The 19,197-nt window shown below is 35.1% G+C and overlaps 1 protein-coding gene across 1 annotated transcript in view; it reads right to left on the reverse strand.

The window, feature by feature from the left end:
• Positions 1-1,848: 1,848 nt before the first annotated feature.
• Positions 1,849-19,197, reverse strand: part of LOC113235978 (FHA domain-containing protein FhaA) — an 18,164-nt gene continuing 815 nt past the window's right edge. Inside the window, exons 2-5 of the mRNA XM_026471901.1 lie at positions 18,731-19,197; positions 6,017-6,145; positions 4,972-5,166; positions 1,849-2,618 (exon numbers count right to left, since the gene is read on the reverse strand). Of these exons, the coding sequence (XP_026327686.1) occupies positions 2,369-2,618; positions 4,972-5,166; positions 6,017-6,145; positions 18,731-19,197 (1,041 nt within the window). The 3' untranslated portion in view covers positions 1,849-2,368. The remainder of the gene's footprint in view (positions 2,619-4,971; positions 5,167-6,016; positions 6,146-18,730) is intronic.

Here is a 19,197-nt window from a genome sequence, read left to right on the forward strand (position 1 = left end):
ATAATACATTGTGACGGACGGTAAATAAGAAATTACTAACGAGGTTCTACTAGAAGCCCGAAGCTGAAGGTCAGCTTCTTTCTTTCTTTCGGCTTTAAAAACTCGAGTTTTGTATTTTTTTACCGTCCGTGATACACATACAATGTTCTTCATCACATTTGCGAGGAAATAAATATAATATTTATTTCTTGTGTCAATAAATATGGTTCACAACACGGCTATTATGGATTATGCAAATGACCATGGTTTTTTGTTTTTTTTTTTTATCAACACATGGCCAGCTAGCTATTCCTCCATAGATAATGCAACTAGAAATAAGATGTAAAATTTGCAAAAATGGTATACAGAAAATAATTAAAATCAATCATAAGAAATTCTTAATAATGTAGCTGAATTGCGATTAAATTTGTTTCTTTAGATAACATTTTAAGCGAATGTTTTCATTTTTAACTTAAGTAACCTCATTGCTTGAACTGGAACCCTGATCTATTTGTGGAAGTATGTCGTGCTAGAAATAAAATAAAAACTCCTTACCGACCATGGCTATAATGGGAAGAAAAAAGGCTCGAGGGTTTTATTTGGGACATTATAGTCAAGTTAGCCACCATGCAATCACACTATTTACGAGCAAGTGTGATGAAAAATCTACTGACAATCTCGCAGGACTGTATTACTAACATCCATAAACAATAACTTTTGTTTTATGACCTTTTTTTACAAAACATATTAAATTTACCAAAAATAAACTTTTAAGTTTTTGTTGGACTATCTGACACTTTTTACATCTGTAATTGGTAAGTTCAAACGTGCAAGCGTCTTCCCCGACGACTCCAACCCCCGTTCTCTACACAATTAATACAGTTTAGAGCGATCTATTTAAATTTTGTATGAAAGTAAAATATGATGAATTATTAAGTTATGGAACAAAAGTTGTTGTTTATGATGTTAGTAATATTATCCTATGAGGTTGTTAGTACTTTACAAATTGTATAAACCTGTATAAGGGTACAAGCGACGCTTTAAGAGGGAGCATGCCAAAAAAGTTTTGACGTTGGTTCCGCCCACATTTGTGAGACAAATATATGCCTGAAGTTCGTGTGACATGCGACAGGAGATGTTGAATTTTGCGCATTAAAAGTACCAAATTCGTTTTAGCGGAATAACTCTAAAACTAAAGGGATTAAAAAAAATCCGTAGTGACAGTTCTCGATCACGCATAAATATAGTTAATTATCTAATTTTTGTCCTAATAACCTGTAGCATTTCGAGGATGAATCGAAAAAATGTGAAAATTAGAGGTCATTTCGTGATTTTTATCTATCTAGGAAACTTTATTGTTTTATGTTTCTGATTAGTGTCTATGCTGGAATATATCGTGTAGTTAATCATACAATATTTTATTTTTAACTTTAAAGTGGATATACCCCTCTAAAATTAAATCTAAGATTAGGAATTTTTCCTCTGCTCCTTCTTTGGTAGACTGCCCCGACACTGTTGATATTCGTTATTGATAATTATGCCATAAGTACTGTTGGGTCATGGAAAAATATCCATTTTGAAAAAATAATGTTTTTCAGAAAAAAAATAGCTTTCCTGATATTTTTCGTTTAATTTTCCACATTTGACGTTGACACCTGTAAAAAGTTGAAATTACTGAACGAAAACGATGGAGCCATTTTATAGGTTTTTTTCGCTGTTTGTGAAATAATTTTAAAACTCGTTTTTCTATAAGTGGCCTTTAGCCATACAAATTTATTTTATAAATCACGCTAAATAACACTTCAAAATATTATGTAAAATATTTATTATTAAAATAGATATTTCTGAACGTAGAGCAGAGAGTATATGAGCCTTCAAAATTATATTTTTTAAATTTTTTCTAATTTTACGGGAATTTTTCCGGAAAAATCTCCACTAAGTATTTGAAATTTTCCGGAAAATTACCCATCAGTAGCCTTAAGTCACGGGTAGCATTAAAATTTGCAGTTTAGAAGACTGCCAGTCTATGCGACTGAATTACACAAAAAACCTCGGCCATTTGCTTATATCTTATTTATTAAGTACATTTTACGATTTATAAAAGAATATTATCAAAGATTACCTTACGTACTAAAAATAACGTACAGTCGAGAAAAACTCAGGATCTCGACACATAGTATTTTGACTTTGGCAGTGATATGATCCTATTTTCAACCATGAAAATATTTGTTACGATATACATTTCGCAATAATTGAATAATACAAAAAGAACAAGCTTTTCATCGACTGTACATTTTAAATACATCCACTTAAAAAACTATCGCATCACATAAAAATTATCGCAATATTTTACATGATAAAAACTTACATATTATTAAAAAGTTTGAAATCAAGATGGCGTTTTGGTCGTCTCATCTGTTTTTGTTGTTACTTGTTCGTCTGCTCTTTGATATAAGTAGCTTGTTTGAGGTGTAGTACTACTGCTAGTAAACGTGCTGGAAGACTGGTAAGTACTAGGCTGGCCTTGCCCGTAGTTTGATTGCCCATACGTGCTTGGTTGTCTATTGCTTGATGCGTAACGACTGTCTGTGTGGGATGGTTGTCTGTTGTAGTCCCTATTATCCAGGTTGCTTACGCCACTGAAATAAACACAATTAGTAATATATTTCTTCAATATAGCGCTATGGAACGCCATCTAGCGACAAAGTGGAGAAGTAAGTCGACGAACAGTCATTCAACTGTTTCTACTGGGTTTGGTATAGCTTGCTGGCAATATAGTTTCACCGTGTTTTCACGAGATGGCGTGCTCTTTCATTTATGTATAGAGATGGGAAAAACTGCTTATGTTTTTAAACGTTATGCTTTTTTTAAAAAAAGCGTGCTTTTTTAAACGCTTTTTAGTTTGAAGCTAACAAAATCGTTTAGAAAACGTTTAAGCGCATAGACTTTTATGTTAAGAAAAGCTTGCAACGTTCTGTTGATAGCAACACGCAAGAGTATAACCACTAAAAGTTTTAAACAGGTTTTTTAAAAAAAAAAGATTTATATTTTTATTTATGATATAACATTATTATATTAACATTTTGTTCATTGGCGTTTAAAAGCGTTCAAAAACATAAGTTGTTTAACTTTTGTAGTTGTTAACCGTTAAAATGGAAAAAACTGCTTATTTTTTCAACGTTAAAACGTACGTTTAAAAAGCGTGCTTGTAAAAGCGCTTTTCACTTAAACGCTTTTTAGTTTGACGCTTAAAAAAACGTTTAAGCGCTTAGACTGACCAGTGAACAACGCTTACGCTCAAAATGAAAAGCGTGCTTATGCGCTTATTTTAAAAAGCAGACTTTTTTAAGAGCTTTTCGTTTAAACGCCCACCTCTATTTATGTAGTGGTTTGTTTTATTATGGAAATCAGTATCAAAAGTAGAAGAGCCACTACGACCACAGGGAAGGTAGTAATTATGGATGATAATCCATTACCTTTGGTCCCTGTAAGGCCTCTCCCTGACTCCATACCAAGAGCTGGCCTGTGGCTGGCCGTAGCTGGAAGCCAGATCTTGACGATAGCCAGTGTCTCCAAACCCGAAGGTACCGCGGTACTCTAGTCGGTCTCTGTGTCCGTTGGTATACATAATGATTGTTTTATTTTGAGTAAACAATTTATAAGGACTGGTTATCAAGTCGCTTTATATTATAAAAATAAAGCTAAAGCACTCATTCGTAAGCTGAATAACATCATCAATTTACAAAGTTGATACATCCTAAAAAGCATTGCTTAGATAAAAAGAAAATCAGTTGAAGATATGATTTGAAGACCCCAGGAAAAGAATGATCGGTCACTTAAAACACGTTTTGAGTTAATACCGCCATCCAGTTCGATAAACGGTGAGCGTATTTGGCCTAAATCAGAAAAAGGCTAATAAGTTTCAATGTCGTGAAAAATTAATGGATTATATAGCGTTACATACATTTATGCCAGCATTGACTTTATTTCAGGTAGGTACCTAGTATTTGTGCGTGTTTTTTCTCCAATATTTAAAAGTGTTTCCATCATTGACTTACAAATAAATGGACGACGGGTCTAATACAAAAACCACGAAAAAAATGTCCCAAGTCAACCTATTTAAACGTAGTGACATGTCAAGGAATATGAAAAAGCTAAAACGTTGAATTTAAATTGTAATGTCATCGCAGTACTGTCTAATTTTGCTTGCTTCGCTGTCAGTCGAACAAACGAAGACTAGAGCGTGAATGACGCTCTGTATACGATTTTAACGCCCTATAAGTTCGGATACTTTTACCGCGGACCCGACGTCCATATAATTGTAAGTCAATGGTTTCTAGTCAAAAATTCTTTTTTACTAAAATTCTCCTCATGTGGTTTTGATTATTCTTTCTCTGGACCCTTCATTTCGTATCCAAGTCTATACACATAAAAGAGGTAAACTATATTATTTTTGAGGTAACCTATCACCTTAGAGGATGGAAAAAAGCCTATCACACACTCGAATTTTTTTTTGTCCGAAACGTTTGTTCGAATTTTCATTACACCGAAAACCGAATTATAACGAGACAGGTGTTCTTTCAGGATATGTTGAATGTTTATCGCAAAGACACGATTAGGTTTGGTTAGGTTACGTTAAGTTAGGTTTAAAAGAAAAAACATTTTCCTCTCAAAATTACTTTCGGGGTTATAAAATTTCGACCAAACTTTATTTCTGGAAAATGTCATTTCGGACTACTCATAGGTAACCTGCTTTTGGTTCGCCTCTTTGTTGAGGTATCTGTGGTTGATTTGAGAGGCATTTATTTGTTTTTGTTTGTTTTGACTGTTTTTGTTTCAACGACAAATATATATGTCTAAAGGACTGAAAATCTAGTTTATTATTTCCAAAAAAACCACATACAATACCCACAGATTCATATTATTATTTACCTGGAAAGATCGTGGTCTAATTCGCTACAACAGCGAATTGGTAACAAAGAGAACTCTCACCTCTGATCCCTGTAAGGTCTCCGTTCTCCGACATTTTGCCATCCACTAGCCTGTCCATAGCTAGCCACTAGACCCTGCCGATATCCGCTTTCGCCGTAACCGTAGGATCCTTGGTACTGCACAGGATCTCTGTTACCAGTGCTGTAGCCTGTGCCGTAGCCGATGTTCTGCCAGCCACTTGCGGTTGACTCCGGTCTGAGTATTTGAACGAAATTTATTTTACCTCTTTACACACGCCGATTTTCAGCAGCGATGCAAACGCGCGTTCGGGAAGCGCACGATTGCATCGCTACACTTGCGATTTATAGGCGATTGCATCAATGAAAGCGCGCGACTGCATCGATACAAACGCGCGATTGCATCGACGCTATCGCCTATAAATCCCAAGTGTAGCGATTTAATCGCGCGTTTGTATCAATGCAGTCACGTGTTTGCATTTTTACTTAAAATCGCGCGCGTATTTAGATAAAAAGGCATGACTGCATCGCGTTTGCCTACCTAGTACCTAGGTACCTAAATAACATGTTCATTTTCATAACGTGTCACCTTGCATTATAGATTTCCATACATATAATAAAAAAACGAATAATTTTTTAATTAAACAATTAAACCGAAATCTGAAACGGCAGATATTTAGTAGTAAATTACTACTAAAACTTTACCAATTCTATTTATTATTATTACTGCGCGCGACTGCATCGGTACAAACGCGCGATTGCATCGACGCTACCGCCTATATATCCCCAAGTGTAGCGATTCAATGGCGCGTTTGTAAGTATCGATGTTGTAGCGTGTTTGCATCATTTTTGCTTAAAATCGCGCGCATGTGTAAAAGTCGCAGTGTGTAGCCGCCCTTAGGGTTAACGATACTGACAAATATTTGTGGGTTGACTGCCCGCAAAGCGCACTCGACGCCCTGCGTATTCAATCTCCGGAATTCTGAGTTCTGAAGGGACAAGCCATGACTTTGGTTTCCGTAATTCGAAGCAGTTATCGCCAGACAACTTTCAAATTTAACTGTTTAACGTTATAAATTATAACAAACCTGGCATATTCCGGTCTTGACCAGGCAGCTGCGGGCGCAGCGTCAGGCCGTCCTGATGCGAAATAATATCCCCGGCCGCCAGCGTCCCAGCCCGCCTGTCCGCGGTACGTCTCGTCCCATGGTCTGAAACTGATTAATGTCAGCCTTTAGTGTGTTTTATCCGTTTTTAACAGACTTCAAAAAGGAGAAGGTTCTCAATTGTACTGTATTTTTTTTTATTGTATTTTGTGAGTACGTTACGCGATTTTGATGATTCTTTTTTGTTGGAAAGAGGATACCTCAGTATTGATCCCATTTAAATTTGAAGAAAATATTCCACCTCTAAGGGTAGCAAACTAGGGGATGAATCCGGTATCGCGCACTTTCCGGTAACCGATTTTAATAACACTTGGCAAATATATGTAATTTTTAAATATAAAATAGCTTAAAATAGTTTAATTATATAAAGAAGTTTTTTTTTAATTAAAAGTTACAATTATTTATGATAGATACCAAGTGCCGGGACGAAGAAGTCGTGCGCCTGACAAGTTTCAGGGTCGTATTCCAGAACTCTACTCAATACTCAAGTCAGGAGTATTGCAGTGAGCACTGAAAATCATACTCAAGTCCTTGCCATCCCTTTTCATCTCGTACACAACTCCGCACAGCACACTCACATAGATTCTTCTGCTTCCTTGGCACATTCCTTTATTTTAAAAGAAATTCTACTTTGCATTATTTTCATATGAATAAAACTGAATGTAAAAAGACCGTCAAATTTTGGCTTAAGAGTAAAACCTACAATGATACCGAGGACTTGTTGGAAGTTATTTCATAATTTATATTTATATAATATGTAATGTTTAACTACTTATCTTTTATAAATTGTAACGACTTATAACTACTTATCTTTTATTTGCTAAATTTATAAAATCTTTATTTTTTTTAAGCTTTGTTATGAAAAATGCACTATTATGCCTAAAATACAGGTACACATGTACTTAGTTTAGGCATCGCAATTGCACTATTAGGCACTAAGATTAAAATGTTTAATTTTACCATGATTATTTTATATAATTTAGATTTTTTTTTTTGTTTTGTTTATTACTGTTTATTTTAATATTTTATCTTCAATTACATTGTTTTCATTATAATTGTATTAGATTAAGTAATATTGAAATAAATTTATCTTATTTATCTTTATTAGGATCGTACTTCCAGTGCTTAAAATGATACTCAAGTCTGCTCAAAGCCTGACTTGAGCATTGAGTAGAGTCCTGGAATACGACCCTCAGTGCCACTCAGAGTTTTAAATCGCAAAGATCTGAAGGACACTGCCAATACCACTGCGCCTGTCAAGTGATAAGTCAAAACCGGAACGCAGTAATGCTCACATTACTGCTTGGCGGCAGAAATAAGTAAAGTGCTCTACTGCTACTAAAAAATGTTATTGTTGAAAACACTGTTGAGCATTTTATACGATTTTGTTCATATAATACACTTCCGGACACTTGAATCGAGCCACCTTGATTTTTTTGGTTTGGAGTACTGTAACTTGTAAAAAATCTATGTAGAAGGAAAATGTTTTGATGCAGTTTTGGAGCTGGTTTAATCAACATTCATTTAGAGTGCCACTGTTCTAAATTTGAACTACAGTTTATTAAAAAAGTCGAGTTACGTTGAAACAAGTCCATATTTGCTTTTTTCAAAGAAAAAAATCTAATCGATTTTTAAATAAAAAAATGTTTTAAATGAAAAGAAATGTTTATTTAGTAACTTGTATTGCCTCCCCGTGCATTAATGATAGCTCTCATACGGTTTGGCATAGAATTAATCAATGTCGTTATGACATGTTGAGGAATATCCTCCCATTCTTTCAAAATTACATTTTTGAGCTCCTCCGTGGTTTGCGGGGCAGGATGATGAGCTCGAACACGCCTCTTCAGCTCATCCCATAGATGCTCTATAGGATTCATATCAGGACTTCGCGCTGGCCATCTCATAACAGTGATACCAATGTCATTTAAGTACTGCCTGACGATTCCCGCAGTATGGGCCCTTGCATTATCATGCATTAAAACGAAATCTTGGCCAATAAATCCAGCATATGGCATCACGTGGTTCTCTAAACATTGGCGAATGTATCTATTGCCATCTAGGGGCGGCAGTCGTGGTCCCGTTACTACCTCTAGCTCAGTTTTGCCTTCCATAGAGATTCCTCCCCAGACAGTCCATGATCCTCCACCATAACTCACTCTTTCGTCAATACAACATTGCGCGAAACGCTCGTTCTCTCTTCGGTACACCTTACTCCTTCCGTCATTACCGTATAGCATTATCTTGGACTCATCTGTGAAGAGAACCTGGCTCCATTGATGTCGAGTCCAATTTAGATGTTCGCGCGCAAACTCTAAACGGGCTATTCGGTGTGCTCGTGTCAATTTGGGTCCATTGGCTGGCTTATGGGGCTTTAAACCACGTTCATTGAGTCGCCTTCTAACGGTCCGAGCACTTACAGCCACTCCGTGAAAGTCCCTGAGCTGTTCTTGTATTTGAACAGAGGTAAGGCGTCGATTGCGTAAGCTGGTAGTGACAATGTATTGATCTTGTCTCGCCGTTGTCACCCGGTAACGAGGTCCTCCTGTTCGCCGAACGAAGCCGCCAGTCTCCAGGTATCGATGGTACACTCTTTGGACAGCGGAACGACTTATGAGAAGTTGTGAACTCACATCTCGCTGACTTAGCCCAGATTGAAGAAGTGCTACAGCTTGCGCGGCTACTTCAGGTGAAGTATCCATAATTTTATAGCCAAAAGCGATTCAAATTAAAGAAAAAAAAAACTAAACTAAACTTTGGTTAACAAAAATAGCGAAAATTCAAACAAAATCGAAATTAAATCGCTTCAAAAGTAACTTTCTACAGCCATTATTTTTTTCAAATCAGTGACCAAGCTCGGCTTTTGTTCTTTATTTTAAAATCTTAAATTCAAATTTGGAAGAATACATACGGGAAAGACGATGAAATATGCCAGCATTAAAAATGCATAAAAACTTTTTTGTTATATTGCATATATTTTGTGTAATGGGTTTTTAGGCCCGGGAATGTAATGTGGCTCGATTCAAGTGTCCGGAAGTGTATTATTTATTAAACAACACCCTGACTTTTACACTAACACTGATGACCTGCCTCAACGACACACTTTTAGACCACGCAATAAATTGCTTCTGCCACGATCTCGGCTACACATACACAGCTCAAGTCCCCACTCGACGTCGGTGAGGATATTCAATGAGCTCCCGCCCAATATTAAAAACGAGGAAAAGTATTCACTGTTTCTAAATAAATTAAAATTACATCTTATTAATAAATGCTATTACAATTTTTACTTTTTTAACTGCCTCTGTGGCCGAACGGTTACCATGCCGGACTGCCACGCAGAGGTCCCAGGTTCGATTCCCGGGCCGGGAGAAATGTTTGTATGGCCTACAATTATTTCTCTCGTGAGTTTGGGTGTAATTTGTGGTTGTCTATATGTGTGTCCATGGCACCCGCGACACAGGGTTTACCTAGTGCGGGGCTATGTTGAGTGTGCGCGTTATTTATTTATTTTATTTATTTAATTTAAATGAATACTTTGATGACAAATAAAAATAATAATATTATAATAAATTTGAATAATAAATAAATGTTAATTATATGTATACTATAAAGTTATGCTACTGTAATCTAATTAAATTCAAACTTTCAAGTGACATAATTCTACTCATAATATGACGTATTTCTTTATTATTATATGACTTTTTTTTTTAATATTATTATTTGATAAATAACAATTTTAATTAATAATTGAAACCTCGGCCTACCTCTGCTGTTATTGTTATCCCTAATAAAGGGCTCATATGTGTAGCATTATTTTAACTTTAAGACATGTTTACCATATGGATGCAATAAATATATTGAGTATTGAGTATTGAGTAGACATTTAAAAAATAATACAATCGTCTATTTAGTGTAAAGTAATATTCGTACAATACCATTCTAACTCGGATGCACTTTAAATGAGACTATGGTGCAGTTCATAAAAAATTAATAGTATTTATTTATTTTGGTGATAGAACATGGTGATAAAGCATAATTATATTCAATAAAAAAAAACATTATTACAATTTAGCTATACAAAGGGGAACGCTGATCTGCCGTCCACTTGCTAAAACGTAGCTAAGTGACAAATGGTCAAATAACCATTTTCAATAGCAAAAAATAGAGCACAAAATTCTCTTTTAATAATCTCAGTACAGAGCACCAAAAAAATGCCCTCAAAAGTACGTGGAATTACATCTATTTGCTAAGTTTTATTGAAATATCCCCTAGTTCGCCACTATACAGGACTTGACACTGGAGATAATAAAAATCGGTTCTCACTACTCAAAGTATATTGAGAGAAAAACGCCTTGAATTGGAGAAATAGCAAAATCAACCATTAAAGTAATTGCTCTTAAATAAAGTTAGGCGCTATTTATAAAAATGAATCTTCATGCGTGAAAAGCCACCCTTCGAGGTCGATGACTTTCTTCAAAATGAAATGGGACCACTATGGAAGTATCCCCTTTCCAACAAAAAAATAATCTTGAAAATCGGTTCACAAATACCGGAGTTATCGCGTAACATACATACAAAAAAAAAGAAAAAAAAAAACAGAACATACAGTCGAATTGAGAACCTCCTCCTTTTTTGAAGTCGGTTAAAAACAGTTAAAATTAGATAACATGTTCGACTTATCGGAACTTACCCTAACGATGCATAGCTGAAATATCATGAAACCATGTCAATATTCTAAAACTGGGTAATGGTTTTTAATGATATCTCAAAAAATATTTTGTCACATAGCCGCATTCTAGTTAGCTGACGGCAGTGACAGCCTCTTGCCGCGGGGACCCAATTTTATTAAAAGAAAAGTTTTAATTTCTAGTATTTAAGCTTTTATTGTACCTTAACTGTATATTTTAACGCACTGTCTAAGAAATCTTAGTTACATTTTTATAAGTATGATTTGTAAAAAACATTGGAAAAAATTCGTGACCAAGAACAATTTCGCATATCGTCGTCTACTTTCTAAAAACACATATCTTAAAGCACAAAATTACTGAAATGTAGAAAATGGATTGCATGTATACAAATTTTCGTTACACAAAAATTCATATCACATTTCTTTCATATTTACACACTGGCTTTTTTTACCTATTCTTAAATTAATGCAGCCAAATTACCGCACTTGATAAGAAATTTAAAATAATTATAAAGTTTTGCCATCTCCTGAATAAGCAGTCTTTATAAGATACGCTTAATTATGCATACAACGCATTGAGAAATATGTACAAACAACATAAAAAAAAAACAATTCTCGATCACGAGATAATCAAAAGACCCGTTCTTGTTACGAATCGTTAACTTTTGTTAAATAACAGCAACTAACGGGTGTTAATGAAATTTTAATGAAACAGTACAATGGATTGGCAAAACAGAACAAAAACAGCATAAAAAACGACATATCGGTTAAGTTCTTTAACCTTTTGAAAATCGGTCAACAACCGTTTATAGAACCTGTGGTCACTCAGTGGAAAGAATGTTAAGCGCGAACTGGTTTTGCGAAACAAACAGTTCTACTCTATATTAAACCTGGGGGGTGACCGGCGGTCTCAAAGTAATTTAGTAGCTATATAGCCCCCTGTGAAAGAGTTCGTCCAGGAAAATACTTTGGTAACTTAGGTATAAGTGTACCGGTGAATTTACAGGCAGATTTTTTAAAATAATATTATGTGACGGGGCGAACAAGTGGTAAGCTGTGTGTGATAGGCGTGTGCCTGTCTATAATATTTGCAGTGCCACTCAGAGCTTTAAATCGCAAAGATCTGCGGGGCATTGCGGGGCCATTCTGAGACATAAGTTGACAAGTCCCATGTGCCTGTAATTTCACCAGCACACATAACCTTCAAAACCGGATCACAGTAATGCTAATATTACTCCTTGGCGGCAGAAATAGGTAAGGCGGCAGTACTAACCTGGATGAATTGTTTTACAAGGAGCTCTTGTGCTACTAACATGGGACTTTTCAACAGTTTGGGACAACCGCAGTGGAAATGCTCCTCGGATGTTTGCGTTTAAACTTCTGAGCGGAAGTGCTACTGTTATGGACTGGCGTGTCGCTTTGTGTCATAAAGAAATCTTAAACAGTTTTTCCTCGCAAATAATAAATTTAGTTTTTGAGTTTCTTAATTTTTTGTTACATTTTTAAGCCAATGACTCTATAGCCAATGCTCAATAAAAAAAAAAATAATTATACGACTGTAAATCATTGAGAGAATGGTGGCGGGTGCCTGCAATTAAAGGTTTTATATGAATTAATTTTTAGTTTATGTATAATTAGTATATTTTAAGTTTCTTAATTATTTGTTACCTGTTTAAGCTGAGGTATCTATAGCCAATGCTCAATAAAAGAAATAAATATATTATACATATGTATATAAAAAAAAAAATATTTATACTAGTTTGAGGGACGTATTCCAGAACTCTACTCAATGCTCAAGTCAGGATCTGAGTATGATTTCAAGCACTGGAAATACGACCCTAATGGCAGAGACTTGAGTATGATTTCGAGTGCTTTAAACCATACTCAAATCCTGATTTGGGCATTGAGTAGAGTTCTGGAATACGACCCTCAGAGTTTACGTCAGGCTAATAACAAGGACAAAATACATAATGAAGAGACAGTATGTACAATCTTTAGCTATTCAAATAAATGGGTGAAAATTAAAAAAAATGCGTCTTTTTAACCGACTTCAAAAAAGGAGAAGGTTCTCAATTCGACTGTACCGTTCTTTTTTGTATGTATGTTACGCGATAACTCCGGTATTTGTGAACTAATTTTCAAAATTCCTTTTTTGTTGGAAAAAGGGTACCTCCATAGTGGTCCTATTTAATTTTGAAGAAAATCATCCACTTCTTTTTGCTATTCTCGATTTTGCTATTCTCCAATTCAAGGCGTTTTTCTCTCTCAATATACTTTGAGGAGTGAGAACCGATTTTTATTACCGCTAGTGTCAAGTCCCGTATAGTGGCGAACTAGGGGATGATTCCGGGTTTGCGCACTTTCCGGTAACCGATTTCAATAAAACTTAGTAATCAAATATAATTCCACGTTTTTTTGAGGTCAGTTTTTTTAGTACTCTGTACTGAGATTATCTATTATTATTTATTCTCCAGTATGTACCTATTGCAATAGTGCCGATCAAACTCTGGACTATATATTTTTTAACGGTAATCCTTCAATGTACTACGCTTTAGCCTCATTGATCAACTGCTGGAAATGATGAATTGCTGGAAACCTGAAGATATCTCGCGGTGAACAGGAGACCTATTGAAAAACATAGAAGCTTTCCTGTCTTATACAATTACATAACATCTACCCTTCATGATTTATGATATAAACTCAAAGAAATCAACTACATAAAGAACAGGCGCTTGTCGCCTTTTTTATGAATACATGGAAGGATATAATTTTTATGAAGAGGCTGTATGGTGAAAACTTTGCCTACCCAAATAAATGGGTGAAAATTTTAAAAAATATCCCGTGAAAAAGTGTCATAGAAAGAAATTATTGAAGAAATACTAAAGTCTAAGATCTAGCGGTATGGCTAATTAGACGCCTTAACCTGTCCCCCGAGAGACGAACAATTTTATTACTAAATTGCCTGTGCACAAAGAAAGACACTGAATTTACTTTAAACTGCATAACTACATTTTGTTTTTTCAAACAAGCCAACATTGAGGGCCCGGTCCCTTCCATCCATTGACTTACAAATAAATGGACGACGGGTCTAATACAAACTCCACGAAAAAAATGTCCCAAGTCAACCTATTTAAACGTAGTGACATGTAAAGGAATATGAAAAAGCTAAATTTAAATTGAATACGTTGAATTTAAATTGTAATGTCATCGCAGTACCTACTGTCTAATTTTGCTTGCTTCGCTGTCAGTCGAACAAACGAAGACTAAAGCGTGAATGACGCTCTGTATACGATTTTAACGCCCTATAAGTTCGGACACTTTTTAGCGCGGACCCGACGTCCATATAATTGTAAGTCAATGCTTCCATCTATGAACTCTATAAAACAAAATCGTTTTGAATTCCACGGCCTCCCCCTGTTCAGAAAGTAATATATATTGGAAATTAAGACGGAGATTGCACTCGCCTAACGTAAAGTCTAAACAAATGACATTTAATTTATCATTTGTTGCACTACCATAGAGACTATCAAGAGACGATATACGATATCGAGATACTAGATACTCAGCTAGAATTCAACAGAAATGGTTGATTTTGCTTGGGTCGAACGGCAGGGACTCTGGCTTTATTTCAAAATTTATTTTTTTAAAAACGAAATTGTAGCCATTTTGAAAATTTTTTTTGAAAATTTGAAAAATGAATATCGTATACTATGCGTGTTCTATTTAGTTCAGTTGATATAAAAAAAAATCGTTGGTATCATTGACTTACAAATAAATGGACGACGGGTCTAATACAAAAACCACGAAAAAAATGTCCCAAGTCAACCTATTCGAAATTTAAATTGTTATGTCATCGCAGTATCGCGCTGTCCGTAGAACAAATGAAGACTAAAGCGGAGTGTCGCGCTCTGTATACGATTTTAGCGCCTTACAAGTGCGGACACTTTTTAGCGCGGACCCGACGTCCATATAATTGTAAGTCAATGGTTGGTATCTATAAAGTACATATTGAATACAGCGGTTTTCTTGTGAAATTTCGAGGTAAGTTTGTGGTTTTTTTTTTTATTGTGAAATTGTTTTAGGAATCGTGTTTTCACACCATGTTTACTAATCAGTGTACATTTTTTATATATTTTACATATTTTTTCCAAAGTAATTCAATATTTTCACTGTTAAATCACCCAAAGCCATTTGAGGTTAAATCGATTCTTAAATAGTTTTTCCTTTTTTTCGATCGTTCTTTTTGTCTTGCCGTTGCTGTAGTCATATAATTAGTAATTCTAAGTGGGAATTATTAATGAAAAACAAAGAATATGTAAACAAGATATAAGCAAGTTAATATTCAGTAGAGAAAAGGTTATATTTGCCGCAAATTGAATAATTGTACATAAGTGTTACATTGTTGACCTTATGTATGATTGTGTACGTACAGCCAAACACATAAGTTGTGCCTTTCTTATATTGCTATAAACACTATAAGATGCTGAAAATAAGGTTCAATTTCCAATATGCCGTTGTACTTTTTGATAAGTCAACGTGAGATCCTTGGTACACAAGTGTACAGTACTTTGGTGCATTTGTATCTTCGCTTCTGACGGCTTGTTAGGAGATTAACTAAGGTTAGTATATAAACTTGACTGTGTGATAATTGTAAATACAATTGTACACTCCTATTTCAAAAGCAATTAAACAACTTATTGCCTAATAAAATGTTCCACTATAGAGTTTTTGGAAATGACAAATCCCTGTTTTCAAGGTCTAATTTTTGACATTTTTGTATTTGAATGAATTAAATATTCCTAGCCTTTCTCCACCTTCATAAAGACATAAGTTTTTCACTTATAAAACTTGTTTCATTAAATTTTTTATTGAATTGATATTCAATTGCTTTTTATATGAAATTACTCCACTAGTTTGTTATAATTATTAATACAAAGATCCAACACTCAGAAAAAAATTCCTTCGATCCGCACGGATTCGGACCAAGGTCTTCTAGCATACCGTGCCAGACGCTATACCAACTAAGCCACGGAACGAACTAGCGGACCTCACGAATTTTTCTGTGTGTGCGCCATCTATGAGAAATCTTAAGTATTGCGTCATCCAGTTAGATATCTTTACAGCTACCAGCCCTGGCTTGAGATGTCGCTATTCATTGTATTTAAATTTTTATTGAATTAATATTCAAATACTTTTCATGTGAAATTACTCCACTAGTTTGTTATAATTATTAATATTGTTTTATTTACTCTATTGAATATTATATTATACAATTTCTATAAAAAGATATTAGCGTACAGCGCCCATCTTACCTGTTTCCGATTTCGAAGGATAAGTATGCTGGTGAAACTACAGGCACATATATAACTTGTTAACTTTATGTCTGAGGGTGACGGGCGCAAGGGTAGTTAGTACCCTTAGCTCGTTACGATTTTAGTTTTGGTGGGGCATTGCTGTTAACTGTTATGGGTAGCCGTGTCACTTACCACCAGCTGCACGATTTGTACGTCTCGTCACTTGATACCATAAAAAAGGGTTAAGTAATCTTCACTTTAAATAAAAACATCATAGGCGGTTGATTTGGGAGTACCCTGAGACACGTGGAAGCACTGGAACTGAGTTCCAGAGGCCCAGTTCATAATATTACAATGTAAATTTACAGTAGGCTACATGACTGAAGAAAGAAAACATGATAATTTCTTTTTCATAGGACAGAACAAGAAGTTTTTTTTTTTCATTTAATAAGCGGATTGTTTTTATTTTAGCAAAATAAAAACTGGACAATAAAGCCATTGGTCACGTGTTGGTGAACGCCAATCAGAACATGTGACGTCACACCACCGTAAACTATTTACTGAAACAACTAACTTTGATTTCGAGAGTGTCGACAACCCAAACAAAGCCAAAGTCGCGCAAGTCTCTTCGCAACGCAAAGCGGAAGACTCGTGAACCGGTGAAATTAATGGGAATTGGAAAAGTTAGTAAATTCGCGCAGGATATATTCAAAGTGTAGCCATATGAAAAATCAACAATACCATGACAGGAATTGATGTCGAACGCATCGATAAGTTTACGCTTTCACTTAAAATTGAACATATTGTGGTCAACGACCATTGACAATAAAAAAGGAATAAACCGTTACACTATGGTTCATATATGATGTATTTAACTATAGTTGTTTGCCTGTAGTCCAGTTAATGTTAGTTAGTTATGTCTGGTAAAACTAGGCTAAATATGAACTATTATGATTGTTGTAACGGTGCTTTGTCGTTTTTAGACCTATTTTATGACTAGGTTTTGAGATCAGACCTGTGATCAGTAGCGGAACGCGTATGAGTTCCTACAGAAGGTCATTACTTAGAGGTGCACTGTTTCAGCAAAGTAACTATATTTGTTAACATTTATACTCCGTCTTACTCTTTATTTAGCTTTTGACAGCTCGAATTCTAATCAATTAGTGATGTCCGAATGTGTTTCGGATTCGATTTTTTATAACAATCGATTTTATTTATGCAGAAGTATTACACGTAAATGTGAGTTCCAAAAAAAATAGAGATATTATCTGATTGTAATCGTGATGTTGCGTTCGACAATTTGTGTGCTCAAGAATTAATAATTAATGGTAATGAGGATTCAAATGATGATTCTCGTTCTTAAGGAGAAGAATCCGACGATTCATTATAATAAATAATAAGAATTTATTATAATTATTTATAATTTTTTTTCATTTCATTGTAATTTATTAGACTTATACCAAAATTTATTAACGTGAATAATCTTCGTTAAATAATTTGTTGGCTCAATAAATATCGGAGCTAAAGAGCACGTCGCTTCGTCGAGACCAGGAAGTATTGCATTTTTTTGTCTATGGTTGTATATAAAATAATTACGGAACTTCGGAGGCATGCATAAGTCAATAGTTAAATAAATGGTTGGACAGAGTATAGTCTGTACTGCAGCACTATGAAATTAAATCGCTAAATTAAGAGTTATTAAATCTAAAACAATTTGATTTTTATTCTCTAAGTTCAAGACGCGGATCCCCATGAAGATATATGAGTGCCTCCAGTGAAAAAGGGAATAACTCAACAATTCTTTTATTGATTATTGGTTGATCACATTTATTATTAGTACTTTTTATGATTTCTAGCTTTAGGTTATACATCTAAGCTTTCGTTTAATGGATATTGGTTAAGTATTCAATCAAATTTTCTGTATATTTTTTAAGTTTTTTTCGAGTTGCGTCCTTGTGTAAGAATGCTTAACGGTAATAACACGACTAATGTTAACAAACTTTAAAACATAATCCGACTTATTCCCTTAACTGCGACTGTTCTATAGCTATAACAATACTTATGATACTAACCACATTGATAAAAGATATAAAATCGGTAATGGAATAAAACGACAAGTTTTCTTTTGTGATCTATTAACCAATAGCGACACGGTATCGTCGCGTGTATGACCAATCGTGTCCAGTGGAACAAACGGAAAGCTCAGTTATATCTTTATGGACACTGTGGAATAAGGTGATAGCCGTTTTTAGTACTACTTTTTTCCCCGTCATTGTGGAACAATACGAAAAGTGTATTTATGTAAAAATATATCTGCAGCTATTTGTTAAAACGTGCATGTATTTTTTGAGTTGAGAGCACTTGTACCTTTAGACTCCTAAAAAATGCCCGATAACTAAAATTATGCCTTTAAGAACAGTGAGTAAGTGCTTAGTGCAATAAAAAAAAACGGCGTTGTTTTGATATGTAATCGGACACACTGAAGCCTATGGTGCAATAAAAACAAAAGGGCATAACTCGTCTTATTCCGTTTTTCACTGGAGGCACTGATATACTCCCAAAGGTTTACGCTACAATATTATAAAATAACTGCTACATCATTCAACTAGAACCACAATACAAGCTGCAGCAGTAAATTCTAGTGGAACAACTTACCTATCATGAGGTCCTCTTCCAACACCTGGTCCATATCCGCCATAGCCATCATCGTACGCCGGAGCACCACCTCTGTCGTCATACGACTGTCTTCTATACCCTGGGTATCCGTACCCGTCGTATCTTCCAGCGTACGGATCATCATATCTATCAGGATATCTCTCGAATAACGGCCTTCTTTCTCTGTATCCGTCATCGTAGTACCCTCTATCATACCCTCTATCGTATCCTCTGTCATACTCTCTGTCTCTGTAAGGATCTCTTTTTAAGAACCTGTCATAATAATCAGGCCTGTACCTGTCCCTGTCATCGTAGCGATTCCTGTGTTTGTCCCTTCCACTCCCACTTGGTCTATTGTCCTTATCATCATTTGGTCGTCTCTTATCATCGTTTCCATCATCTGTACCATTGTTATTCCCTTTACTCCTATCTGTGTTGAATCGTCTATCATTCCTGTCATCATCATC

This window comes from Hyposmocoma kahamanoa, unplaced genomic scaffold (assembly GCF_003589595.1).
Source record: "Hyposmocoma kahamanoa isolate Upper Pololo Valley unplaced genomic scaffold, ASM358959v1 88, whole genome shotgun sequence".
Lineage (NCBI taxonomy): Eukaryota > Metazoa > Arthropoda > Insecta > Lepidoptera > Cosmopterigidae > Hyposmocoma > Hyposmocoma kahamanoa.